Genomic DNA, 20,962 nt, shown 5'->3' on the forward strand with positions numbered 1-20,962 from the left:
GTAGGTATATCCACAGTGATGTTAGGAAGGGAGTTCCAGGATTTTGAGCCAGCGACAGTGAAGGAATGCTGATATATTTCCAAATCAGGATGGTGCGTGACTTGGAGGGGAACATCCAGGTGGTGATGTTCCCATCTATCTGCTGCCCTTGTCCTTCTCAATGATAGTGATTGTGGGTTTGGAAGGTGCTGTCTCAGGAGCCTTAGTGAATTCCTGCAGTGCATTTTGTAGATGGTACACACTGCTGCTACTGTGTGACGGTGGTGGAGGGAGTGAGTGGCACCACATCCACAAACAATCAAGCGGGTTGCTTTGTCCTGGACGGGGTCAATCTTTTGTGTGTGGGAGCTGCATTCATGCAGGCAAGTGGGGAATATTTCATCACACTGCTGACGTGTGCCTTGTAGATGATGTACAGGCTTTAGGGTGTCAGAAGGTGGGATACTCATCGCACGATTCCTAGCCTCTGACCTGCTCTTGTAGCCACTATTTATATGGCTAGTCCAATTCAGTTTCTGGTCAGTGGTAACCCCCAGGCTGTTGACAGTTTTGCTTGGGCTCCTTGATGCCACACTCTGTCAAATGCAGCCTTGATGTCAAGGGCAGTCACTCTCACCTCACCTCTGGAGTTCAGCTCTTTTATCCAAGTTTGAACCAAGGCTGTAATGAGGTTAAGATCTGGGTGGCCCTGGCAGAACCCAAACTTAGCAGGTTATTGCTAAGCAAGTGCCGCTTGATAGCGCTGTTGATGACCCCGTCCATTACTTTACTGATGATCGAGGGTAGACTGATGGGACGGTAATTGGCAGGGTTGGATTTGTCCTGTTTTTTGTGTACATACATACCTAGGCAATTTTCCATGTAGCTGCGTAGATGCCAGTGTTGTAGCTGTACTGGAACAGCTTGCCTAGGGGCACGGCAAGTTCTGGAGCACAAGTCTTCAGTACTATTATCAGACTGTCAGGGCCCATAACCTTTGCAGTATCCAGTGCCTTCAGCCGTTTCTTTATATCACGTGGAGTGAATCGAATTGGCTGAAGACTGGCATCTATGATGCTAGAGACCTCCGGAGGAGGCAGAGATGGATCATGCACTTCTGGCTGAAGATTGTAGCAAATGCCTTATCTTTTGCACTGATGTGCTGGGCTCCTCCATCATTGAGGATGGGGATATTTGTGGAGCTGCTGCTCCAGTGAATTGTTTAATTGTCCACCACCATTCACAACTGGATGTGGCAGGACTACAAAGTTTAGATCTGATCCGTTGATTGTGGGATCGCTTAGCCCTGTCTATCACTTGCTGCTTGTGCTGTTTGGCATGCAAGTAGCCCTGTGTTATAGCTTCACCAGGTGACACCTCATTTTTAGGTATGCCTGGTGTTGCTCCTGGCATGCCCTCCTGCACTCTTCATTGAACCATGGTTGATGCCCTGGCTTGATGGTAATGTAGAGTGGGGATATGCCAGGCCTTGAGGTTACGGACTGTGTTCAAGTACAACTCTGCTGCTGCTGCTGACCCACAGCATCTCAGTCTTGAGTTGCGATAACTGTTCGAAATCTATCCCATTTAGCACCGTGGTGGTGCCACACAACATGATGGAGGGTATCCTCAATATGAAGGCAGGACTTCGTCTCTACAATGACTGTGTGGAGGTCACTCCTACTGATACTGTCATGGACAGATACATCTGCGGCAGGTAGGTTGGTGAGGATGAGGTCAAGTATGTTTTTCCCTCTTGTTGGTTTCCTCACCACCTGCTGCAAACCCAGTCCAGCAGCTAAGTTATTTAGGATTCCCCCAGCTCAGTCAGTAGTGATGCTACCAAGCCACTCCTGGTGATGGACATTGAAGTCCCCCACCCAGAGTACATTCTGTGCCCTTGTCACCCTCAGTGCTTCCTCCAAGTAGTGTTCAACATGGAGGAGCACTGATTCATCAGCTGAGGGATGTTGCCCAGGTTTGATCTGATGCCACAAGACTTCATGGGGTCTGGAGTAGATGTTGTGGACTCCCAGGGCAACTTCCTCCTCCTCCTATCTGTATACCACGATGCTGCCACCTCTGCTGGGCCTGTCCTGCTGGTGGGACAGGACAAATGCAAAGATGGTGATTGTGGTGTCTGGGACATTATCTGTAAGGTATGATTCTGTGAGGATGACTATGTCAGGCTGTCGTTTGACTAGTCTGTGAGACAGCTCTCCCAATTTTGGAACTAGCCCCCAAATATTAGTAAGGAGTTTGCAGGGTACACACGGCTGAGATTGCCTTTGTCGTTTCCGGTGCCTAGGTCAATGCCAGGTGGTCCATCCAGTTTCATTCCTTTTTTGTGACTTTTAGCGGTTTGTTACAACTGAGTGACTTGCTAGGCCATTTCAGAAGGCATGTAATAGTAAACCACACTGCTGTGGATTTGGTGTCACATGTAGGCCAGACCACGTAATGACAACAGATTTCCTTCCCTATCGCTAAAGGGCATTAGTGAACCAGATGGGTTTTTACAACATTCAGCAATGGTTCCATGGTCATCGTTAGACTTTTAATTCCAGATTTTGATTGAATTCAAATTCCACCATCTGCCATGGCGGGATTCGAACCTGAGTCCCCAGAGCATTAGCCTGGGTCCCTGGATGACTAGTCTAGCGACAATACCATTACGCCACTGCCTCCCCATTAGAAGGCAGGGAACATAAAAACTGACTGTAAAAGTTTCTTTCAGTACGTGAAGAGAAAAAGATTGGTGAAGACAAATGTAGGTCCCTTACAGTCAGAAACAGGGGAATTTATAATGGGAAACAAAGAAATGGCTGACCAACTAAATACACACTTTGGTTCTGTCTTCACAAAGGAGGACACTAATAACATAACATAAATGTTGGGGAACACAGGGTTTAGTGAGAGGGAGGAACTGAAAGAAATCAGTATTAGTAGGGAAATGGTGTTGGGGAAATTGATGGGATTGAAGGCCGATAAATCCCCAGGGCCTGATAATCCCAGAGTACTTAAGAAGTGGCCCTAGAAATAGTGGATGCATTGGTGGTCATCTTCCAAGATTCTATTGACTCTGGAACAGTTCCTACAGATTGGAGGGTAGCTAATGTAACCCCACTATTTAAAAAGGGAGGCAGAGAGAAAACAGGGAATTATAGAGCAGTCAGCCTGACGTTGGTAGTGGAGAAAATTCTAGAGTCCATTATAAAAGATTAAATAGCTGAGCATGTGGAAAACAGTGGCAGAACCGGACAGAGTCAGCATGGATTTACGAAAGGGAAATAATGCTTGACAAATCTACTGGAATTTTTCGAGGATGTAACTAGTACAGTTGATGAGGGGGAGCCAGCGGGTGTGGTATATTTGGACTTTCGGAAGGCTTTCGACAAAGTCCCACTTAAGAGATTGGTGTGTAAAATTAAAGCGCATGGGATTGGGGGTAGTATATTGCGATGGATAGAAAACTGGTTGGCAGACAGGAAACAAAGAGTAGGAATAAACGGGTCTTTTTCCGAATGGCAGGCAGTGACCAGTGGGGTACTGCAGGGATCGGTGCTGGGGCCCTAGTTATTCACAATATATATTAATGATTTAGATGAGGGAACTAAATGTAATATCTCCAAATTTGCAGATGACTCAAAGCTGGGTGGGAGGGTGAGCCGTGAGGAGGACGCAGAGATGCTTCAGTATGATTTGGACAAGCTGAGTGAGTGGGCAAATGCATGGCTGATGCAGTATAATGTGGATAAATGTGAGGTTATCCATTTTGGTAGCAAAAACAGGAAGGCAGATTATCTGAATGACTATAAATTGAGAGAGGGGAATATGCAACAAGACCTAGGTGTCCTTGTACACCAGTCGCTGAAGGTAAGCATACAGGTGCAGCAGGCAGTAAAGAAGGCAAATGTTATGTTGGCCTTCATAGCCAGAGGTTTCGAGTACAGGAACAGGGATGTCTTGCTGCAATTGTACAGGGCCTTGGTGAGACCACACCTTTGTGCAGTTTTGGTCTCCTTATCTGAGGAAGGATGTACTTGCTATTGAGGGAGTGCAGTGAAGGTTAACCAGACTGATTCCTGAGATGGCAGGACTGACATTTGAGGAGAGATTGAGTCGGTTAGGATTATATTTGCTGGAGTTCAGAAGAATGAGGGGGCATCTCACAGAAACCTATAAAATTCTAACTGGACTGGACAGGGTTGATGCAGGAAGGATGTTTCCGATGGTAGGGGAGTCCAGAACCAGGGGTCACAGTCTGAGGATATGGGGTAGACCATTTAGAACTGAGATGAGAAGAAATTTCGTGGAATTCATTACCACAGAAAGTCGTTGAGACCAAAACATTGTATGCTTTCAAGGAGGAGTTAGATATAGCTCTTTGGGTGAAAGGGATCAAAGGGTATGGAGCAGGAGCAGGCTATTGAGTTGGATGATCAGCCATGATTATAATGAATGGCGGAGCAGACTCAAAGAGCCGAATGGCCTACTCCTGCGCCTAGTTTCTATGTATCTAAAATAAATGCAAGTATCAAATAGGATCAGGGATCAGAATGTGGAATAATGTTAAAAAGACAAAGTTAGGGGAACACTATCTGAATGCATGCAGCATTCACAACAAGGTGTTTGATTTGAAGGTGCAAATAGAGGTCAGTGGGTATGATTTAAGTGCCATTGCAGAGACGTCATTACAGGGTGACCAGGACTAGGACTGAATATTCAGGGATATTCATCATTTAGGAAAGAAAGGCGGAGGGGAAAAGGAGGTGGGGTAGCACTGTTGTTAATAAGGGATGTGATCAGTACATTAGTGAGAAGAGGATCTTAGCTTGAAGAAACAAGATGTAAAATCAATTTGGGTGGAGCTAAGAAACAGCAAAGTGCAATAAACATTCGTGGCCTGTAAACAACTCCAATCAAACCATTTTGGTAATATTGGGCATGGTATAAATCAGAAAATTAGAGCTGCATGTAATATGGGTAATACAGTAATAATGAGTGACTTCAATATACATATATGGGTAAACTAATTAGCATTAATGCTATAGAATATGACTTTATGGAGTGTGTTTGAGATGGGTTTCAGGAGCAGTACGTTGAGGAACCAGGGATTGGGCTACTTCGATTTAGTATTATCTAAAGAGAAAGGGCTACTCAATCCCTTGCTGTAAATGAACCATTAGGAAATAGTGACCATGATATGACAGAGTTTTACATTAAGTTTGAAAATGATATGGTTCATTCTGAAACTAAGATCCTAATCTGAACAAAGGAAATTACGAAGGTAATGGGCAAATTAGCTATGGTAGATTGGGAAAATACATTGAAAGATTTGATTGTAGACAGGCAATGGTTAGTATTTAAAGTAGTTTTACCCGGTTCACAACAAAAAATACATTCTTCTAAGACATAAAAACCTAACAGTAAAGGTGAATCAACTGTGTGACTAGCGAAAGAAGTTAAAGATTGCATTAGATCAAAGGAAGTGGTATATAAGGTTGCCAGGAAAAGTGGTAAACCACAAGGATTGGGAGCAATTCAGAATCCAGCAAAGGATGACCAAGAAACTGATTGAAGGAAAAGAGAATATGAATGCAAGTTAGCTAGTAAGATAAGAGTGGACTGTAAAAGCTTCTTTCATTATATGAAAATGAAAAAATTCGCAAGGGCAAATGTGGGTCCATTATAGGCAGAGACAGGAGCATTCATAATGGATAATAGGGAAATAGTGGAGAAACTAAACAAGTACTTTGTGCCTGTCTTCACAGAGGAAGATACAGAAAATCTCCCAGAGATACTAAGAAACCAAGGGACTAGTGAAAATGAGAAACTGAAAGAAATTAGTATTAATAAAGAGGTAGTACTTGAAAAATTATTTGGGTTGAAGGCTGATAAAACCCCTGGACCAGATGAGCTGCATCCCAGAGTGTTGAAAGAGGTGGCTATAAAGATGGTGAATGCATTGGTGGTTATCTTTCAAACTTCTGTGGATTCTTGAAAGGTTCCTGCAGGATGGAAAGTAGAAAATGTAACCCCACTAGTCAAGAATGGAGGGAGAGAAAAAACTGAGGACTACAAACCTGTTAGTTTGACATCAGTAGTAGGAAAATGTCAGAATTTATTATAAAAGGATGTGATAACTGGGCAGTTGGAAAATAATGATATGATTGGGAAGAATCAACATGGATTTATGAAAGGGAAATCACGTTTGACAAACCTGTTGGAGTTTGAGGATGTTACTTGTCACATAGATAAAGGGGAACAAGTGGATGTGGTGTATTTGGATTTTCAGAAGGCTTTCGATAAGATCCCATGCAGGTGGTTAGTAAACAAACTTAGAACATATGGGATTGGAGATAATATACTGCTATGGATTGAGAATTGGTTACCAGACACAAAACAGAGTAGGAATAAATCGGTCATTCTCAGGATGGTAGGCTGTTACTGGTGGAGTACCGTAAGGATCAGTGTTTGGGTCACAGCTGTTCACAATCTATATAAATGATTTGGATGTGGGGATCATATGTAATATTTCTAAATTTGTTGATGACACAAAACTAGGTGGGAATGTGAGTTGTGAGGCGGCTTCAAGAGAATTTGAACAGGCTAAGTGAATGGGCAAGAACATGGCAGATAGAATGTAATCTGAATAAGTGTGAAGTTATCCACTTTGGTAGAAAAAACAGAAAGGCAGAGTATTTCTTAAATTGAGAGAGGTTCGGAAATGATGATGTCCAAACAGACTTGGGTGTCCTTGTTCATAAGTCACTAAAAGCTAGCATGCAGGTGCAGCAAGTAATCAGGATGGCAAATGGTATGTTGGCCTTCATTGCAAGGGGATTTGAGTAAAGGCATCTTGCTGCAGTTGTATAGAGCCTTGGAGAGACTGGGAGTATTGTGTACAATTTTGGTCTCCTTAGGATGTATTTGCCATAGAGGGAGTGCAATGGAGGTTCACTGACTAATCCCTAGGATGGCAGAAGAGATTTAGAGGAAACTGAGCCTGTATTCCCTAGAGTTTTGAAGTATGACAAATGATCCCATTGAAACTAACAAAATACTTACAGGGCGTTACAGGGTAGATGTAGATAGGATGTTTCTCCTGGCTGGTGAGTCTAGAACCAGGGGACTTAGTCTCAGAATGTGTAGCAGACCATTTAAGACTAAGATGAGAAGGAATTTCTTTACTCAGAGGATGGTGAATCTTTGGAATTCTGTACCCCAGAGGGCTGTGGAAGCTCAATCATTGAGCATGTTCAAGACAGAAATCGATAGATTTCTGAATACTAATAACGTCAAGGGAAATGGGGAGAGTGGGAAAAATAGTGTAAGAGGTAGATGGTCAGCCATGAACTGTTTGAAGATGGAACAGGCTCAAAGGCTTTCTCCTGCTCTTATTCCCTGTTATGTTGAGATTTCTTTGGAAGATGGTGTAATATTCTATCCAAATTTCTTAACACCTCCATATTGGCTCATTTAATTACTAGTGGTTTGATTTCAGAACGTTCAATTTCTGACCCTGAAGTCTTAAGTGTATTCATATCACCATTCTCCTACTTTACTCCCTGGAGTACACTCAATAGTAAACTCACCTCCTATTGATATTATCATTTCAGCATATTTGTATAATACACTCGATGTTTCCCTCTGTCTGGTGTACTAATTACATTGTTTACCTCATTGAGTCTCTTTTTAACATAATTAAGTCCACTAAACCTAGCCTTCAGTGGTTCACCTATCAAAGGTATCAGAACTAGTATTTTATCTGCAGGTTTAAAAGTTCGAATTTCAGCAGTCTTTTCATTACTTGTTGGGAAACCTGAACTACTGAGTGTGCTTTTAACAGTCTTTCTTGAAACTTGGGCACATAGGTCCAGATTTTCACCCCCAGGTCGGGTGCACAGAGGTGGGAGAACTCCTGGCTCCATGGACCCGACCTTTAAAAATGTCTGCCCGAACTTCCAATTTCTGGTCCAGGGCGGGCTAGAAAAGGAGTTGGGGTGGGCGACCCTAGAAGTGGTAAATGGTCTGGTGCAAGTTGGGCGACTTGGGTGCAGATAAAAAGTGGGCTTTCTGAAAAGCCCATTTGAGAGGTAGTTTGTCAATGATGAAGTCCTTGTGCCTTGTACTTTCCCAATGTGAGAATTGTCACTGTTGCTGCCTATTCAAAGTGTACTCTACTGAAACACTGAAAGCATGCAATAGATTTTCAAGACACAGCCATGGAGATGGTATCATCCTGCCACCACTGCCTGGTCTGGATATTATGCTATCATGTAGTTAGCTGCCAAGGCTGTGTGTGAATACTTCAATATGATTGGCTGCTTACCCTGCTTGTTGACATCATTGCTGCTACACATAGGGGAGAATTTTCTCCCTGTCCCCGCTGAGCGGGAGCGCACCATTTTATGTGGGGGGGGCAATTAAGGTCCACCCAGCGTGACGTACATTTGGAAGTGCTCAGCTCTCCCTGTGCGGGCGGAGGCGGCAGAGTTGGGGCATGCGCAAAAGAGCGCAGAAATCTCTGAGGCACAAAGCTGCCTCAGGGAGATTAGTTTGATTATGAAGATTTAAAATAAAGAAAAAAATTATTCAGACATGTCCCCTCAGCTGGGACATGCAAATGAATTTTTAAAAAATTTTTAATTCAATTTGTAAACGCTTCACAAAACCTCATCCTGCCTGTGGATGAGGTTTCATGATAAATGCGAAGGCTGCCTGGGCTCTTCGCCTGCTCGTCAACCTTAAGGTTGGATGGGCAGCCCAGACAACCAGCTTAATTAGATCGTTAACGGCCTTAATAGACCTTTGAAAGTTCGGCGGGCACGCAGACTACTCTGGTGCGGGCCCACCAAACTGAAGATCTGAATAATGCGCGGTGACGTTGGGACGCACACTCAAGTTCACTGTGTGTCATTTTACGTGTCGGCAAGTGGGGCCTGCCCGCCCATGTTGACCAGAAGATTTAGGCCATAGTGTCAGATTTAAACTGCTGGCAGGACAGGGGGAAATCATGCCACAGAGACTTCCAGTTAGTGTCAAGCTTTGTTGCTGACCATAAATTCCAGGGCAGTAACTTAGTTATAAACTTTTCGTAGAATTTCATACTAACTTCAACTGTTATTTGCTTTTGCTACTACAGCTAAACCTATACAGTCTGGAAGTTGCTAATTTAGAGCAAGCAGTTAAAAAGATTGAAGAGGAAAATCTGGAAGTTTTGAGTCAACTGTTTGATTGTCAGATCAGTGACCTTAATATATGCAGGTAATGGCTAACTCTCCCCACACTGCCCCCATCCCCCAAGCACTTAGACATCTCTTACCTCCTCAAAATTAAAGCTGTACAGATCTATTAATGATGTATTAACATTTAAATGCTGGTCCTTATGCTTTTTAGATGTACTATCTCCATTTTTTTTCTTTTTAATGTTTTGGTATTGACTAACTAAAACTTGAATTGATAGATTTACCAAGTTATAAATCCTTGCTATAAACTCAAAATGTAAACAGTACTGCTGAAAATAATGTATAATTTACTCTTTTAGAAAAGCTTTTTGGGAGAAATCCAGTTTTTGCAGTATGTAGCTCCATTCTTTATTATATTAACTACATTATATTTTTACAGGATGCATTAAGGCCAGATCTAGTAAAACCACTTGTCAAACGCAATGTATGGTTGTTAATGATTTATTTATTTCTGATGGAAATAGAAATTTATTAAAGATGCATGCGGTTGGAACTGAAGGCCAAGACAGTGGTGTACTGGAAGATGATGTAGCGGTATTAGAGCTCAGAGGCCAACCTTCAGGTAATTTAAGAAAAAAAAATGTTTAACAACGAAGAAATCTGTCAACGTCCGTTTCCACGCTACTACTTTAAAAAAAACTATTATATAGTTGTAAGGTAGAAAATGTAGTATTGATTAATAACTAAATGTACAGAACATTCAATACTCAATCCACACAATTTGACTTACTTTATTGGAGTATTAAATACAATGATTTAGAATAATAGAATTTTATACAACAGAAGATGGCCATTCAATTCAAAATGCCTCTGCTGGGTCTGTGAAAACCAATTCTATTCCACTGCCCTTTCCAGGTGCCCTCTTGAACTTTTTTTTTGTTCAAGTAATTATCCACTTCAATTTTTTTAAAACTTTTGTTGCTTTCAGCAGTCTCTGCCAAGGCATTTGATGTCCTAACAACCCTCTGCAAACAAAATAAATTCTCTCTTTGTTCATTTCATTATTTATATTTTATCTGCTCAAAAGTTAGTGACTTGTTATGAACAATTTATAATTTTTAAGCTGGATATATACATAGTTATGTATTAAGAAAGGTAAAGTGGTTTCAGTTTCATTTAGGTTGTTTGTGAGCCTTCGTGTCTGGGCGTCTGGGTAGTGTCCTGACTAAAGGTCAGGGATTTTGGGTTTGTTTGTAGATATACTTTTTTTACTGAGATTTTACAACCCCTGAAGTTAAAGAAGTGGGTTAAAAGGGGTTAAAAGTTTAGTGATTGTGGGGAGAAAAACACAAAGTGGAAAAAAAGCTTTACTGTTGCCTAGCAACAGTGGTCAAGTGACACAGACACAGAAAAGACAAAAGAGAGAGTTTAGTGTGTGATATAGAGGGGACAGGAATTTTAAGCTCTCTGACCAGAAAACTATATGGCTGTCAAGACAGTAGTTAACTGAATAATCAGTTATATGACTCAGTAAAGTGATCAGTTCTTCAGAGGTGCTCGTGGAAGACTGAGTCTAGGGAACTCATTTTGTTTACTCCATATTTGAAGAAACAGTGAGTTTGGAGTGTGATACCTAGGTGTCTCGAGGAGCGATACAAGTTGGGTAAGATTCAAACGAATGCTCAAGAATTCACTTGAAGAAAATTGTTTGCAACATTGCCAGTCCCAAGCCACAAGTGTTTGCATCAAGCTAGTGGTAACTCTTCATTGGTTTATGTGTCTGTAAAGATATTGCTGGGGTAGAGGAATAGTGTGAATTTGAATCATCATCTTGTGTTGTATTGAGATCTTTCCAATCTTTTTGTCTGGTGTCTATTAGTTCACTTTCAATACAAAGAATAAAATATTTATTAAAGCAAGAAAAGTTCATCAGCAGACACCTGTGAATTTGTTCAATAACTTACCTCCAGATTTCTAAAGAGAAGTTAGGATTTATCAAGCCAGGTTTCACTCTGGGATCTGACTTGTCCAGTATTATCAGCTGGGATCGTATCATTTAGCAACTAATGGAACTAGATTTTCCTTATTTATTAATTAACGGCCAGGGCCTAGCAGTGAACGCTGATCAGCTCGTTGCTTTGGAGGACTGGAACAGCACCACAACTTCCAGGCAGCCCACTTAGACTCAAATCCAGAAGTTGCAGTTCTCTTGAATGGGCTCCAGAGGAGCCTATGCTGATGGTTCTGCTGAGACCTGTCAGTGCAAAAATATGGGATGATTACCCAGCACTTACCCTATTTTTTTATGTGGATTTTATTTAAGGCTGTTCTTAGCAGGTGTAGAGCCTGCTCAGGAGCACAGCCCTTTAAATCGATGAGAGTGTGGTAATTCTCCCACTCCTTCGGCATCCCCAGTGGTTTTTCTTTCCCACCTCCCCTGGGGCAGTGGAGTTTGGAAAGGATAAAAGTGATGGGAGTTCAGGACCTTTTGGATGAACAAGTGCAGCATTCTGAATAAATTGTAGCACATTGGAGGTTAGAACTGGCAAGCAGAGCTCTGGAAAATTCAAGCCATGAGGTGGAAAGGGTTAAAGGTAGCTACTCAGACTGGTGGAAGGGAAGAAGTGGTGTTCCACAGGAATCGATGCTAGGACCACTCTTTCATCATTTGTATAATGATTTCAGAAATCAGGAGTACAATATAAAAATTCACATGAGGGAAGTACAGTTAATACAGAGGAGGACTGCAACAAAATCTAAGCTAATGTGAATACTTTTCAGAATGGGCATGTAAGTGATAAATTAATTGCAATAAAGACGAGTATGAGATGGTGCATTTTGGAGAATCACAGGCTGGCTACACCTTGGAAATATGTCCAAATAAGATACAGATGCAAAGAGATCTAGTTGTATAGATTCACAAATCATTAAAAGTAGCAATACAAATTAATAAAACCACATCAATTACAAACAAAGCACTGGCATTCACTTCTAGAGGATTACAGTTCAGAAGTACAGAAGTTAAAAACTTTATATAGAACCTTGATTAAACAACTTTAGAATACTGTGCAAAGTTCCGGTCTCCATGTTACAAGAAGGATATAGAATCACTGGAACAAGTGCAAAGGAGATTTACAAGGATGATACCAGAACTGAGCAAGTACAGCTATCAGGAAGGACTGAATGTATTGGGGCTTTTTTCTCTAAAAGAAGAAAAGACAGAGAAGTGGCATGATAGAGATCTTTAAAATTATTAAGGGGTAAACTTAGAAAAGGTGTTTCCACTCATGGAGTAATTCAAAACTATGAGTTATAAAGGCTTCATTAGCTCAGGTTTATTCAAGCCAAAGGTCCACTCGATACCAGATCAAAACCAGTTTAGCAAGACCAGGCTTGGATCAGCTACTGCTTGCCAGTTCTAACCTCCAATGTGCTACAATTTATTCAGAATGCTGCACTTGTTCACCCAAAAGGTCCTGAACTCCCTTCACTTTTATCCTTTCCAAACTCCACTGCCACTGGGGAGGAGGGAAAGAAAAACCACTGGGGATGCTGAAGGAGTGGGAGAATTACCACACTCCTGTTGATTTAAAGGGCTGCGCTCCTGAGCAGGCTCTACACCTGCTAAGAACAGCCTTAAATAAAATCAGCATAAAAAAGTAGGGTAAGTGCTGGGTAATCATCCCATGTTTTCGCACTGACAGGTCTCAGCAGAACCATCAGCATGGGCTCCTCTGCAACTGCAAGAGAACTGCAACTTCTGGATTTAACTTCATTACTTCTGAACTGTAATCCTCTAGAAGTGAATGCCAGTGCTTTGTTTGTAATCGATGTGGTTTTATTAATTTGCATTCCTACTTTTAATGATTTGTGAATGTATACAGACCCACAGGTCTGATGCTCCAAGCAATCAGTTTTTGAACTGCTGTGACATGTTGAGTATTAAATTTTTTTTTAAACTGATGCACTTGCAGAGATCGATGATAATTTCAGCCCCATTCTACCAAAGAGTGCAACAATTCTTGCAGCAGAGAATAAAGCTTCATTAATGCAACCATGCTTTAAAGAAGAAAAGACAAGTGATGACGAACCACAGTTCCAGTTAGGCAAGTCCGTGTCACAGAATCTCACCTATTTGTTACAGGATGATGAAAAATACTTTGAGGTTAGTTAAATAAAATTATAAGTTTTTTTTTACATTTAGCCATTACCTGCAAAAATACTCCATTATAATTCAGATGTAATGATCGAGAATGTTGGTATTTGTAAAACTGTATTTTTATATACACATTAGGATACTGAAAAGCTTAGTATGGAATATATTTTTATTTAAATACAATGGTGCAAATATATGTATTCCTTTTTAGTTTAATATTGTTCAGATATATCAGCATGTTACCATTTTAAATGGAGACATGACTTAATTATAAAACTTGATAATCAGAACTCAATTCCAAAAACATGTAATGGGGAAGCAAAATGAAACTAAATACCAATAATTTGAAATTTCACTATCATGAATGGTCACCTGATTTCCAACATAAATCTCCATTACAGCACCACTGTGAGCTGGTCTTATTATACTTGCATTCATCAGCTTTTCAAAAAGTTATATACCATAGGGAATTATTATTCTTTACAATCGAATTATCATCCATATGAAATGCTCAAGCAATTAAAACAAATATCACAACAAAATACATATCTTACATCTATACAATGTAGTCAATCATAAAATTGTTCTTGTAAATATGCTGTAAACCCTAATTATAACGTTTTGGGGTTTAAACAAATTACCTGAATCGATAATGTTTTGAAAGAACACTGAATTGTTTGTTTACCTTCTCTGTGATATTCGATTTACTTGCATGAGCATCTCATTTTGTATAGCAAATGTCCCAGGCAGATGTGGGTGCAGGAGTGGGGGGAATAAGCAAAAATAAAGGAATAGAGTTTGACTTATCTCCAACTCTGCCTGGGACTGAAATGGTCACAGGAAATGAAGAGGTACATCTGATATACTTGCATATGTATGGATGCTACAGATGCTGTCACTGAGGGGTGCAGTGGCAAGGGTGGATGTGATGATGACGACAAAAGGCAAAGAGAAGCCATTGCTGGGGGGATGCTGATTGTTTTGGGATAATTAGGAGTATAATAATGCAAGTACAGTTCCACAAACAAGTAGCAGATTATTGTCAATCATGTCAGATCTTGGGCCAAGTGCTGGTAAATGGGATTAGGTAGGTAGGTCAGGTGTTTCTCACATGTCGGTGCAGACTCAATGGGCTGAAGGGCGGGCCTCTTCTGCACGGAGAGATTCTGTGATTTGTGGAAAGTTTGAGGAGAGGCATAAGCTAGGGTAGTCTCATTGCAATGAGGGAAGTGGAAGCTAGATCTGAAGGTTCAAAGTGTTTTGGGAAAGATAAACAGAAATGGGAGATGATGACTTTTCTAAGGACCTTGCCAGATAAAAAGAGTGTTTTAAAATCCAAGATCGATTGTAGGTACACCTAGTGTAAAGTACAAAACGCATGAAAAATTGAAAGTAAAGCACATTTTTTTATGCTCAAATCTTGAAGTAGATCACTTTTCTGGATTGAATTATAATCCCTTCTGTACATCATATTGGGAAAGTGTTTAAAAACATTCATTTTCATTCAACCTTGCAATGGCTTAGGATGCAATATTTAAGACCAGTTTTAGTTTTGTACCACAGTAATTTCACAATGCTGCAGCTGTGGAAACAAGGATAAGGACTGAAATTATTTTAGGTAGCATTTTTTGTTAAAAAACATATGAAATACACATTACCCAGCAATACCTCACCACCACTCTTCCTCTCCGATATGATTTGTCATGCATCTTGTCCACGACTCAGTACTAGACTAACAGAATTCTCCACCAACTATATATTGGAAAGACCAAAGCCGTTGTCTTTCATATGTGCCACACACTACATTCCCTAATCAAACTCCGCCCCACTCCCTGGCCAATGTCTGAGGCAGTTTTCAACCTTGGACCACATGTACACTCCATCACTAAGACTAGCTACTTCCATCAACTGTCTCTGCCTCACTTCATTTGCTGCTGAAACCCTCATTTATGCTTTTGTTATCACTACATTTGATTATTCAAAGCACCAAGTTCCATTCACCTATCACCCCTGTGTTCGTTGACCTACATTAGCTCCTGTTTCAGCAATATTTATGCCACACAAGTGCCAGGAAATCACCATCTCCACAAGAAAGAATCTAACCATCACCCCATGATGTTCAATTACCATTGCTGAATCCCCCACCAACATCCCAAAGATTACCATTGACCAGAAACCTAACTGTGCCAACCATATAAATATTGTGGCTGGAAGAGTAGGTCAGAGGCTAGGAACTCTGCAGCAAGTAAGTAACCTCCTGACTCCCCAAGGCACAAGTCAGGAGCATGATGGAAAACTCTGCACTTACCTGGACGATTGCCGCTCCAACAATACTCAAGCTTGATACCACCCAGGACAAAGCAGCCTGCTTGATTGATAACCCATACACCATCTTGAACATTCACTCCCTCCATCACCAGCGTACAGTGGCAGCAGTGTGTACTATCTACAAAATGCACTGCAGCAACTCACCAAGCTTCCTTCAACAGCACCTTCCAAATCTGCAACCTTTACCACCTAGAAGGACAAGAGCAGCAGACACATGAGAACACCACCTGTAAGTTTGAATTAACTGAACAGATATTTTGCATCTGTCTTCATTGTAGAGGATATAAATATCATCCCAAAAATAATGGTGAATTAGGTGGTGAAAGGGAGGAACTTAAAATAATTACAATTGCCAGGGTAAAAGGCGCCTGAGAAAATTATTACAATGAAAAGCCAACAAGTCCCAGGTCCTAACGGACTTCATCCTAAGGTCTTAAAAGAAATGGCTGCTGAGATAGTAGACGCATTGGTTTTAATGTTCTAAAATTCTCTAGGTTCTGGAAAGGTCCCATTAGATTGGAAATTGGTGAATTTGAGCCCTTGATTCAAGAAAGGGGGTAGACAGTAAGCAGGAAATTAAGCTAGTTAGCTAAACATTTGTCATAGGGAAAATTCTGGAATCTATTAAGGAGGCTATAGTGAGGCACTTAGAAAATCTCAATGAAATCAGGCAGAGTCAACATGGTTTTTGAAAGGGAAATCATGTTTGATTAATTTATTAGAGTTCTTTGAGGAAGTAACCACCACTGTGGATAAAGGGGTTGTTTGGATGTTCTTCACTTAGATTTCCAGAAGGCATTTGACAAGACGCCACATCAAAGGTTACCAAGCAAAATAAGAGCTCATGTGTACGTGTAACATATTAGCATGGATAAAGGATTGGTTAGCTAACAGGAGCAGAGAGTCGTGATAAATGGGTCAATTTCAGGTTGGTAAGATGTGACGAGTGATTGAGAGGGATCAGTGCTGGAGCCTCAACTTTTTACAATTTATATATCAATGACTTGGATGAAGGAGTCAAGTGTATAGTTGCTAAAAGTGTTAATGTATAAAGATAGTTAGAAAAGTAAATTGTGAAGAGGACATAAGGCACCTGCAAAGGGATATAGATAGGTTAAGCAAGTGGGCAAAAATTTGGCAGATGTATTACAATAGGGGAAAATGTGAACTTGTTCACTTTGGCAAGAAGAATAGAAAATCTGCATATTATTTAATTTTTTAAAATTCATTCATGGGATGTAGGCATCGCTGGCTAGGCCAGCATTTATTGCCCATCCCTAATTGCCCTTGAGAAGGTGATGGTGAGCTGCCTTCTTGAACCACTGCAGTCCATGAGGAGGTATTTTGCAGAACACTGAGGTACAGAGGGATCTGGATGTCCTGGTACATGAATCACAGAAAATTAAGATGCAGGTACAGCAAGTGAAAGGAAGGCAAATGGGTTGTGTTGTTGTTTGTTGCAAGGAAAATGGAATATAAAAGTAGGGATGTTTTGATAGTTGTACAGGGTGTTGGCGAGACCACATCTGGAGTACTACATAAGAAAGGTTATGAATGTGTTAGAAGCAGTTCAGGGAAGCTTCACTCAACTGGTACCTGGGATGGTGGAGTTATCTTATGAGGAAAGGTTAGACATGCTGAGCCTGTATTCATTGGACTTTAGAAGAATGAGGTGATCTTATTGAAACATAAGGGGGACTTGACAGGGTGGATGTTGAATGGATGTTCTCCCTTATTGGAGAGACTCGAACTAAGGAACAGGTTAAAAATAAGAATGTGGAGTTGGGGGCCATGATCTTATTAAATGGCAGAGTATCCACCCTGTCAAGTCTCTTGATGTACCTGCATCCTAACTTTTTGTGAGTCATGTACCAGGACATCCAGATCCCTCTGTACATCAGAGGGTCCAATTTTTCAAAAAATTCATTTACATTGCTGGCTAGACCAGCATTTATTGCCATCCTTAATTGCCCTTGAGAAGGTGGTGGTGAGCTGTCTTCTTGAAACATTGTAGTCCCTGTGGTATAGGTACACCAACAGTGCTGTTAGGGAGTTCCTGGATTTTGACCCAGTGACGGTGAAGGAAAGCTGATATATTCCCAAGTCAGGATGGTGAGTGGCTTGAAGGGGAACTTCCAGATGGTGCTGTTCCCATGTATCTGCTGCCCTTGTCCTTCTAGATGGTAGAGATCGTTGGTTTGGAAGGTGCTGCCGAAGGAGCCTTGGTGAATTTCTGCAGTGCATCATGTAGATAGTACACACTGCTGCCACTGTTCATCGGTGGTGGAGGGAGTGAATGTTTGTGGAAAGGGTGACAATCAAGCGGGCTGCTTTGTCCTGGATCGTGTGAAGCTTTTTGAGTGTTGTTGGAGCTGCACTCATCCAGGCAAGTGGATCCATCACACTCCTGACTTGTGCTTTGTAGAGGTGGACAGTCTTTAGGGAGTTAGGAGGTGAGTTACTCTTAGGCTCTGACTTGCCCTTGTAGCCACAGTATTTATATGGCTTGTCTAGTTCAGTTTCTGGTCAATGGTAACCCCCAGGATGTTGATAGTGGAGCAGTGATGATAATGCCATTGGATGTCAAGGAGTGATCGTTTTACTCTCTCCTGTTGGAGTTGGTCAGTACCTGGCATTTCTGATGTGAATGTTACTTGTCACCTATCAGCCCAAGCATGGAAATTGTCCAGGTCTTGCTGCATTTGGACATGGACTGCTTCAGTATGAGGAGTCACGAATGGTGCTGACCATTGTGCAATCATCAGCGAACATCCCCACTTCTGACCTTATGATGGAAGGAAGGTCATTATTGAAGCAGCTGAAGATGGTTGGCCTTAGGACACTACCCTGAGGAACTTCTGCAGTGATGTCCTAGAATTAAGATGATTGACCACTAACAACCACAACTATCTTCCTTTGTGCTAGGTATGACTCCAACCTGCAGAGAGCTTTCCCCTGATTCCCATTGACTCCAGTTTTGCTAGGGCTGCTTGATGCCACACTTGGGTCAAATGCAGCTTTGATGTCAAGGGCATTCATTCTCACCTTACCTCTGGAGTTCAGCTCTTTTGTTCATGTTTGAACCAAGGCTGTAATGAGGTCAGAATACACCTGCTCCTGATTCATATGTTCCCCCAAAGCCTCACACGCTGATTTGGAACTATATTACTGTTCCTTCATAGTCAATGAGTCAAGAACCTGGAACTCCCTCCCTAACAATATTGAGGGTCTACCTGCACCACATAGACTACAGCGGTTCATGGTGGCAGCTAACAAGCACTTTTTTGGGGCAGTTAGGGATGAGCAATGCCTTGCCAACATCGCTCACATCCCACGAATGAATTTTTTAAAAGTTTGATTTTAAATTTCTCCTCCCTGGTCACAAATCCCTCCAAGACCTCGGTCCTTTCCCATCTCTCTAAGCACCTCCAGTCATACAACTGTCTGAGCTCCCAGTGCTTATTGCGTATCCCTGATTTTAATCACTCCATTATTGGCTGTACCTTCAGCTGCCATGGCCCTACGCTCTGGAATTTCCTCCATAAATCACTCTGCCGTGCTCACCTACCTTTTTGACCAAGCTTTTGGTCATCTATGTGGCTCATAAAACCTCCCAAAGTGTTTCCCAGGAGCGTTGTGTCTTTATAAAACCTTGCATTTATATAGCACTTTTTTAGTTACTATATAACTGTATAAACATTTGCAATTTGTTTTCCAGTATTTTGAGTGCGGGACCCTGGAACAGAAGCTGTTACACATAGAGGGCAGAGCTATGCTGCTTAAAGCCGACACACAACCTCTCAGTCAAGAAAAGAGAAATGAAGAAAAATCAAATGAAGTAGAGATGGTGTGGCCTGTTACTGGCACAATGCTCAGATCTGCTATATTATAGGTATTAAAACTCTTGTAATTTGAAGCATTAGTCGGTGCAGAGTGGATTATTTAAAATTTTAAAGCCAACTGCTATCGTGGCTACAAGTCTCAAACAATTTAGTTTACTTCCCTTCCACCTCCTGAGTCCAACTTTCCTGAAAACACTGACTCATGGTGAAAAATATTTCCATAGACACCTGCAGTGTTCAGATATCTCACCCAAGTGGCTGTTCCCTTAATGTACCCATGGACAATGGCAGTGACTCCATCAGGTTTAAGATAACTCAATACAGAGCAGAAATTGAATCCGGCAACTTCCTGAATATAATGTACCACATTTATCCATAAAGGTAAGTGGAGCAACCACAAATCAATTACTTTCTTATGTTTACTTTTATAGACCATAATTCTGCACTTCAAATTTAAAAATATATAAATTTAAACCTTTGCTCCAAATTTAAAAATGATATGCAAACAAGGAAACTTTAGGTAGGGATTTAAGGTAGTTTCGCTTTTTACAGAAGATACTAGCGTAAGGAGACAATTTTAAAAAAAATTATCCCTCATTCTAAGGCCATTTTGGTGGCATCACTAAATTACCCCTTGCATCCTGGATTGACACTATAGGGGAAAAAAAAAATGCCATGACTTTTATCTGGTCTGGAAATCAGGTCATCAAAAGTGCAAACATTTTATTTTCATTTGATTAGGAATTATGGTTCAGAATCATGCAAGTCAAAATAAGGTGCTAAAGATGGGCTACTTGTTTTATTCATAAATTTTTTTATAATCAATGTGTTGATCATAAACATGTTAGAAATCAGTATACTGGATTTGCATTCACCTGAAAGTTAGATAAACTATCATAAGATTACAACAGCTTGCATTCATATAGTACCTTTAATGTAGTAAAATATCCTAAAGCATTTTAGAGGCATGATCAGAAAAAGATGCAAAGCTATAAGTGGGACAATTAGGAGGGGTTAACCAAAAGCTTAGTCAAAGATGTGACTTTTAAGGAGCGTCTTAAAAGAACACAGGAAAGGGGAGCTTATTCAGAGAGGGAACTTCACAGCATAGCTGAAATTATGACCATCAACAGTGTTGTGAAAGTTGGGTAGGAAGGATAGGGGGTCGGTGGGAAGTTATACGCAAGAGGAGACCAGAATCAGAGAAATGGGGCAGGGTGAATTGGTTTGGGTGGGGGGTGCGGTGCCTGGGGTGCATACATAAAGACAGAGGTCAGGTTACATACAAACATGAATTAGGAGTAGGCCACTCATCCCCTCAAGCCTGCTCTGCCATTCAATAGGATCATGGCTGACCTGATTGTAACCTCAACTACACACCCCCTTACTAATCAAGAATCTATCCAGCTCTGCCTTAAAAATATTCAAAAACTCTCTTCCTCAAAAGGCTGTGGAAGCAGAGTTCC

General features: G+C 41.2%; 1 protein-coding gene across 1 annotated transcript in view; it reads left to right on the top strand.

Moving 5' to 3' along the window:
• Nucleotides 1-19,546, top strand: part of ccdc83 (coiled-coil domain containing 83) — a 68,102-nt gene extending 48,556 nt beyond the window's left edge. Inside the window, exons 8-11 of the mRNA XM_041198704.1 lie at nucleotides 9,128-9,249; nucleotides 9,695-9,792; nucleotides 13,145-13,335; nucleotides 19,373-19,546. Of these exons, the coding sequence (XP_041054638.1) occupies nucleotides 9,128-9,249; nucleotides 9,695-9,792; nucleotides 13,145-13,335; nucleotides 19,373-19,546 (585 nt within the window). The remainder of the gene's footprint in view (nucleotides 1-9,127; nucleotides 9,250-9,694; nucleotides 9,793-13,144; nucleotides 13,336-19,372) is intronic.
• Nucleotides 19,547-20,962: the final 1,416 nt, after the last annotated feature.

The sequence above is a fragment of the Carcharodon carcharias genome, chromosome 11 (genome assembly GCF_017639515.1).
Source record: "Carcharodon carcharias isolate sCarCar2 chromosome 11, sCarCar2.pri, whole genome shotgun sequence".
NCBI classification, from domain to species: domain Eukaryota; kingdom Metazoa; phylum Chordata; class Chondrichthyes; order Lamniformes; family Lamnidae; genus Carcharodon; species Carcharodon carcharias.